Source organism: Triticum dicoccoides, chromosome 7B (assembly GCF_002162155.2).
Source record: "Triticum dicoccoides isolate Atlit2015 ecotype Zavitan chromosome 7B, WEW_v2.0, whole genome shotgun sequence".
Taxonomy (NCBI): domain Eukaryota; kingdom Viridiplantae; phylum Streptophyta; class Magnoliopsida; order Poales; family Poaceae; genus Triticum; species Triticum dicoccoides.
In genome coordinates, this window is record NC_041393.1 from 751,436,682 (window position 1) to 751,444,737 (window position 8,056).

Sequence of the window (8,056 nt, forward strand, 5' to 3'; positions counted from 1 at the left end):
CTGTCCGTCTCAATGATAATTTGACGCAGGTCACTTGCTACAGCCAGGATCATAGCATCCCGAGATCAGTTCAGCTGTGAATGGATCAAGAAAAGCATTGTACTTGTTACATTGACCAAGCGGAAGTGGCCATTGTCGTCCCTCACAACTATTCCAACCCCTGAAGTCCGGTTGGTTTCACTCGTCGTTGCATCTGTATTCATCTTTACCCGTCCAATAGTTGGGGCTTTCCACTTGTGCCTCACAGTTGGCTTAACAGACACTGTATTGGGTATATCAAGAGCTACTATTAGTTCCTTAACAATCTCCATTGACCTGTGCGGCTGGTATTGGATCTCATTGTGTGTATATTTGTTTCGATTTGTCCAGATAGCCCACATAATTGACACTACAACATCTGCATCTTCCCGCCTCATTATCGTATGGTCCAGTATATCCCTAGACCAGGAAGCTTTAAGCCGAAAAAAGTCCTTGCTTCCTCCCAGAAGAGTAATGCATGGTCACAGCGGACTAGCGCATGGAAAAGTGACTCATCATCACACCCACACATTGGACATATAGCACCATGTCGAATATGTCTCCTCCTCATCTCTGCATGGACTGGTACGAAGTCTTTCAGTACCCTCCACCAGAAAACTCTAATCTTCGGCTGAACTTGCAGTTTCCATAAAGATTTCCAATACTCCTCTACATGAATGGAAGATGTTGGGATGTTTTGGCTTGCTTCTTTTTGTTCTAAGAGCATCATGTATGCCGATTTCATCGAAAATACTCCAGTGTGTTCCCATGCCCACGCCCAAAAGTCCTCAAGCTGGATTCTGGGCCTTGGCATCTTTAAAATAGCATCAACATCTGATGCGATAAAAATGGTGCGGACCTTCTCCTCATCCCACCTTCCCGATGCTTCCAGTAGCAGATCTGACACTACTTGGACCGGTTCATCTGATAGCCTGCACACGGGCTTCATAGAAACTGTTCCCTCAATCCAGTGATCATGCCAAATCTTAGTTTTTTGACCATCACCAATTCTCCTAATGAGGCCAGCCCGTAGCACTGACCTTCCTTGACATATAGCTCTCCAGGTTGTTGAAGCACCAGCGGGGCAACCCGCCTGCAAGAAATTCCCCTCTGGAAAGTAGCGTCCTCGAAGGACTCTAGCACATAAACTCTCAGGCTTGTCGAGCAACCGCCAAGCTTGTTTTGCTAGCATATCATCCTTAAATAATTGCAGATCCTTGAAACCCATCCCACCTCTAAATTTAGAGATGGACATATCCTCCCAAGATTGCCAGTGCATACATCGTTTATCCAATGATCCATCCCACGAATACTTGGACATAATTGTCATTAATTTTTGGCACAAGCCTTTTGTGAGCTTGAAACATCTCATAGAATAGGCCGGTAGAGCTTGGATCACTGACTTGATCAACACCTCTCTTGCAGCACTAGAAAGTGTTCGTTCACAACATCCTTGTACATTGGATCTAGACCTCTCCACAACATGCACAAAATATGTATTCCTTACACCCACCTGTTGTGATCCTTCCTGCTGCAGTTGGTAAACCCAAGTACTTCTCTGACATCACAACTTTTTGGATTTGCAATGTATTCCTTACACCCACCTTAACAGATGCACTTGTATTCGGGCTAAAGAACACCGAACTTTTCTGTTTGTTTACACACTGACCCGAGCCCAAATTATAGGCATATAAGATCTCTGTAAGTCTCAAAGCACTTTGAGAGTCAGCTTTCATGAACACAATGCAATCATCTGCAAACAATAAATGTGAATTCCATGGGGAGTAAATACATGCACGAATACCTCTGTCGATCCAACCCCCGTCATAATTTTTCAACATACATGATAAACCTTCCGCACACAGCAGAAACAGATAGGGAGAGATTGGGTCCCCCTGCCGGAAGCCCCTAGAAGGGCTAAAGGACGGTAAAAGATCTTCATTTACTTTAATTTGGAAGCTCACTGATGTGACACATCGCATGATCAAAGACACCCACTCTTCATTAAAACCCATTTGCAACATCATTCCTTGAAGGTAGGGCCACTCCACTCTATCGTAAGCTTTCATCATGTCAAGCTTAACAGCACACCATCCCTGTTTACCTTTCTTCTTCCTCATTGAGTTGGATGCACTCATATGCTGTTAGTACATTATCTGTAATTAGTCTTCCTGGCACGAAAGCACTTTGTTCCTCTGCTATGATTTCATCAAGGATCTCACGTAAGCGATTGGCCAACACTTTAGAACAAAGTTTATAAATCACATTGCAAAGTGATATCGGTCTATATTGAGTAATGTTCCTAGGATTCTTGATCTTAGGAATAATAACTATAATTGTTTGTTTAATTACCTCCGGCATATGACCTCCATGTAGGAAGTTCAAAGTTGCTTCAGTAACATCCTCTTTGATCAGTTCCCAATGCCGCTGGTAGAAACCAGCATTGAAACCCTCAATCCCGGGCGCCTTGGATGGCCCCATTGAAAACAGTGCCGAACGCACTTCCTCAGCAGTGTATTGCCTATCCAGTCTCATGTTCATAGTCCCTGTAATCCTCGGCTGGACATGGTGCAGTACCGCTTCAACATCCACCTCCTCCTGCGCTTGGAAAAGCGCAGTATAGAAGCTTTGAATTTCGTCTTGCACTTCCTCCTTACTCTCACATAGCACGCCATCAGGTCGCTCCAACGAGCGGATTCTATTACGACTTCGCCTGGTCTGACTTTTTGTTTGATCATCCAACATCAGCACGCGAGCGACGGTTCCTTCTTGAAGGCGTTGTCTTGGAGCGTTGCACCCTTTGTTTGCTAATATGTTGTCGTAGGATTGGTGGTAAGATTCAGGGATGTCGCGAGGCTTGTCCTATGTGGATGTCCTCATGTTTTTCACTTTTTTTTCCTTTCTAAGCTGACTTGTTCGCCTTACTAATAATGAACAATATATGGTTGTGTGCATCACTCGATGCTGAGACCGATGGTATTCCCTCTTTTTTTAAAATATTGTGCTCCCTACGTCCGAAAATACTTGTCATTGAAATGGATGTATCTAGATGTATTTTAGTTCTAGATACATTCATTTTCATCCATTTTGATGACAAGTAATTACGGACGGAGGGAGTATAATACTCCCTCCGTTTCAAATAGATGACTTAACTTTGTACTAACTTTAATACAAAGTTGAGTCATCTATTTTGGAACGGAGGGAGTAGTTGATAGGACAACCTTATCTAGAGAGGCATTTCAAATATGACATACTCCCTCCGTCTTAAAATTTTTGTCTTAGATTCGTCTAGATACGGATGTATCCAATACTAAAACGTGACTTGATACATCCGTATTTAAACAAATCTAAGACAAGAATTTTGAGACGGAGGGAGTACAATAGTTATCTCTTAGTCTGTTTTTTTAACTGAGTTATCTCTTAGTTTTAGTAATAAGATATGCCTAAATATATGGTGAGAAATATTTTTGCTAATAGGCTATCTCTTAATTAAGAACACGCAAACTTTTTTTTTGTTTGTTTTTCTTTCCTTCACCTCGGTATTTTATCCCATATGACATTCCTAAGATAACATATTTATAGACGCCATCATAAGCGGTTAGCTCAGACAGGTGAACCTTTTAATTATGGACCCTGAAAAGTCCCAAATGTTCGGATTTTGTCCATGACAAATGGAACAGTTTTATTGCAACTTTAGCTGAACCTTTTAATTATGGACCCTGAAAAGTCCCAAATGTTCGGATTTTGTCCATGACAAATGGAACAGTTTTATTGCAACTTTAGCTGAGTGAGGATGCCAAGTTTAGTTGGTAAACATGGCAATTTTGTCCTCAGTTTGGTTTATCTATTGCTATATGTGGCGCGTTAATTTTCTCTATAAACAATGCAAAGTTTGACCAAATTTATAGAAAAACTATCAACAACTACAATTATAAGTACTCCCTTTGTTCACTTTTATAAGGCTTTGTAGATGTTTCAGACAGTGTGCAAAACAACACAATTTTACTTGTCTGAAACGACTTATAAAAGTGAACGGAGGGAGTACTTGATTGTACTTTTGATTGGTCAATGTAATGTAATTACCTACTTTTGATGTGATGCAATGCTCCGAGTTGTCTTAACATCGTGTAAAGAAAATTGAGAGCCTCAGGCTAAACAAACTTCCATTTTGAAATCTACTCCCTCTGTTCCTAAATATTTGTCTTTTTAGAGATTTCAAATGAACAACCACATACAGATGTATATAGACATAGTTTAGAGTATAGATTCACTCATTTTGCTCTGTATGTAGTCACTTGTTAAAATCTCTAGAAAGACAAATATTTAGGAACGGAGGGAGTAGATAGAATGGTTAGCGGCAAAGCAACAACAACGAACAGGATATCATAGACAGAATAGCAATAGTTTTGAAATCATTTATGCCCCTTTCGGAATATGGCAGTTTCGTCTGAAACTTGTGAAATATTCATGTGAAAACCACCAATCATGTGAGTCAACGTCAGTCAGGAGCTAGCAGTGCAAATCGTTACACATCTACAGAGTCAGCACACCCATGGTAGCCCTTCTTTCATCAGGTAAAACTAGTCCCGAACTCAGACAGCAATTCTGGAGAGACACATAATCACTACTCTGAAAGGATGAGACAATCTAAGCCCTGACGTGCTCGCGGATGAATTGCTCGACTGCTGAAACATTGCCGGTGAGACCAGCGCCTTCAGCAACTGTCACCTTGTTCTGGCATTGACTGAAGTTGAATGCCTCTCCAGGGACACCAAGCTCGACTTCATCAGTGATGTCAGCAGATGATATGGCATTCCTCGATTCCCGAAGCTTGTTCCTGCAAAACGAAAATAATCATCGTTGGGGCTTGTAGCATTTTAGAATCGCTTTAACCTAGCCTGTCCAAGTGGTTGGGGCATCCTCCCTTATTAGATGATTTAAGTTCATGAGTTTATGGAATGGCCTCAGTTATTTCAGGATCGGTTCGTTAAGAACAGAACATACAACAATATAAGTATGCAAACGTTTTTTTCAAGCATAATTGAAATAAAATAGGATACATCAAGATGCAGTAAATAGAGGCAAAATCCATGAGCTCACATAATTTACTGTAGATTCCAGCCCAAGTTAATACATTATTATTCTATAAGTTTCTAACTATGCAAATATGTTGTGTGAAAAGTAAAACATACACTTCTTTTTCCAGCTGCTTCTTGATGAACTCCTTCGAGTGAGCCGTAACTTTGTCTGTTTTATTGCAGAATATAAGAACAGGAACCCTTTTCTTCACCACAGTAGCCTTCGTCAAAATGTCATATAAGTACCTGTGATACCAGATAACTGTAAGAATATTATCAAATTACTAACTGCACCAGATCATACTATTTTTGCATGTTTGAACATGAACTAAGCTCCAAAGCACCCTCTTAGTTTTGGTCCATCATGTGATGGGGTCAACAGGAGTAGAAACCATAAATTTTCCTGAGAACGGATATAAAGTCAGCAAAATTACTCTGCAGCAGCTTGCATGCTAGACAAGAAATCCTGAGCATCAACAACAAAAACAACTCCAGCTGCCCGAGGCAGGAATTCATCCAGCTTGGGTTTCAGTCTTGCATGACCAGGAACATCAACAACATGGACAGGTTTTACTTTGCCTTTCTGCAGAGTGAGCAAAAGCAAAGTCAAGTAACTATTATTGCAGTCAGAAAATGAATATTTCTGTATAAAGAATGGCATCCTTTGATTTAGATTTATATCAAGATGTATCAAAGATTCATCTCCAAGAAAACAGCCTAACCCTTTCAAGCTCTGAATTTAGCACAAACGTATCATTGTTAGGATCCATCGATGTCACAGTTCCTTGATGAGATGATCCATCGCGAAGCTAACAGGAAGAGAAAGGCCAAATTAGCACCCAAAGAATGATGGTATAGACCACCGTTAAATTGCTTCAAGGGTAATATAAGTAAAAACCAAATGGAGAAAAGTAAATAAAATAACATGTCTCGGTTCATCAAAATAATTCCAAGCAGGCATGCAATACTAAAATTGTATAAGAGTTCAGAAAGTAAAATCAAGGCAACTAAGCAAGAGAAACAACAGATAAGTCATAAGACCATAGCAATCACAGTAGAAGTTAAAGCTAAGATAGTCATTTTCTAGTCTGCATGAACGAGAGCATATTGCAAACAAATATCATAGCCTAATCCCTAACTAAAACTTGGCAATGAAGAGAGACAGAAACTAGCAAACCTAAATATGCAAGGTCGTTACTCTGGCCACATTCTATGGTTTTGAGTCAATCCACTAGAATGTGAGTAACTGTGATACCCAAGGGGGAGAGAAACTTGCCATAGTAGATAATTACCTGGTAGAAAAGAATAGTTTTACCACTTCCACTTAGCCCGGATAGCACAATGGTGTTTGGTTTCGATGATTTCAGACAAGAAGCTGTTACAAAAATCAGACATATACTGCTCATCAATTGCTGCACATATATAGCGCCAGTGAAATTATAATCACAAAGACAGAAATATTACTAGTACAGCAACACAAAAACAGAAGTATCACTAAGTACAGCAACACAACAATGTATTTCAAATCTTGAGATGCACCATTGCATAAACTAAGGTAATAAGTTCAAATGTTGCACTCTGAAAATAAATTATCTCTAGATTAACACGACACATATTATCATGTTATTATCACTCTGCCAGAAGCATTGATGTTTAAGAACTCATAATTTCCAACATCTTGCAGTATTAAGATTTTACAGCCTGCACTTGCAAATGTAAATACAGACAAAATCAACAGAACTACACCACTAACTTGATACACCTTATGACCCACTGCAAAGTATAGTGTAAATCAGTTGATAAATTCAACATCTCTGCTTCCGTTCTGAGTCAACAGTATAAAAAAGAACTAAGGATGTGTACAAATCCAAACTTACCAATGCATCATTCCTGTACAGACAGGATACTACGTCCACTGTAGATTACGTTTTTTACCCAGTATAATTAAACAGGAAACTGCGACCTGGTGCCCCATTCAAGCTAAATTCCACCAACTATGCACCAGCTCTCAGCTTGATCATAGGCATGGGCTCAATTACGACTTAATCATATTTGAACGTAGTGGCATACTGGCATTACACTGCAGCTAACGACACAACTGCTCATCCACAGCTAGTTTGAATCAGTCAGAAACTAGAGGTGCACATGGAACGCACAAATTCAAACAAGCCCAACACCTTCAGGCAAAGCGGACCTGCTCCCGAGACAGCTCTTAAGTTGCCAAATTACCACATCTATCTGCCTAGTTTTTCAGGGACCGCATTCTGCACACGCTCTTGACTACTGCGCGAACAGCCGGTAGCAAGGACACACTGCGAGAAGAAGCTTAGGCTCGGGAAATCACCTGCGAGGAGCACCAGAATTGTGACGGCAATCACGGCGACGGCGACGTAAATCTGCTCCGGGGGCTGCTGGCGGATCCAGCGCTCGGCCTGGCCCGCCCACTCCTCGGCCTGGCGAACCCACTCATCCATCGCCGTGAGCGCCGCGCGGAGGGCGAGAGGAGCGAGCGGCGGTGGCGCCGGGGGCTCTAGCCTCTAGGAGCGGCTGGACGCGGAGAATCACGGGAGGACAGTGGGACAGCGGAGGAGGTGGAGGAGGCGAAGAGGGGGGGGACTCGTCTGGAAGCAGATCACGATGCGATGAGTGGGCGGTGGGCACGAAGGACGCACGGGTTTCTTATTGGGTCGTCACGTGGAGTACCAGCTCGGAAAAGGCAGGCCCAATGGGAGGGAGAAGTCGTCCGGCCCATATTTGATAGGCCGACTCTGCAGCATGCACGTAAGGCAGAAACCACGCAAAACCCTATTTGCCGCTCTCTGCGGCAAAATGTCGGGGTCCCGCACAGGGTTATCGAGCTAGCGGAGTCGGGTGGGCCGGCCTGTTAAGCGTTCCCACTACATCGGTTTTGGGAACCTTCTATGACATTCCCAGCCGGTTTTTTCCGGTTTTGGGAACCT

At 42.1% G+C, this 8,056-nt stretch overlaps 1 protein-coding gene across 1 annotated transcript; it reads right to left on the reverse strand.

Annotated features, from left to right (window-relative positions):
- Positions 1–4,396: 4,396 nt before the first annotated feature.
- LOC119338111 (signal recognition particle receptor subunit beta-like) lies at positions 4,397–7,744 on the reverse strand. The gene is made up of 6 exons (XM_037610412.1): positions 7,441–7,744; positions 6,389–6,471; positions 5,819–5,905; positions 5,531–5,679; positions 5,211–5,342; positions 4,397–4,855 (listed from the first exon to the last, which is right to left on the reverse strand). The coding sequence occupies exons 1-6, from the start codon at positions 7,568–7,570 to the stop codon at positions 4,666–4,668; spliced, it is 771 nt and encodes a 256-aa protein (XP_037466309.1). The 5' UTR covers positions 7,571–7,744; the 3' UTR covers positions 4,397–4,665.
- Between the last annotated feature and the right edge of the window lie 312 nt (positions 7,745–8,056).

Excerpts from the sequence above, each read along its gene's own strand:
- LOC119338111 (XM_037610412.1), bottom strand. The coding sequence starts at position 7,570 with ATGGATGAGTGGGTTCGCCAGGCCGAGGAGTGGGCGGGCCAGGCCGAG. Across the intron at positions 6,472-7,440 it reads AATTCTGGTGCTCCTCGCAG|CTTCTTGTCTGAAATCATCG; the intron begins GTGATTTCCCGA and ends TTTTTGTAACAG. Across the intron at positions 4,856-5,210 it reads AAGCAGCTGGAAAAAGAAGT|GAACAAGCTTCGGGAATCGA; the intron begins GTATGTTTTACT and ends TTCGTTTTGCAG.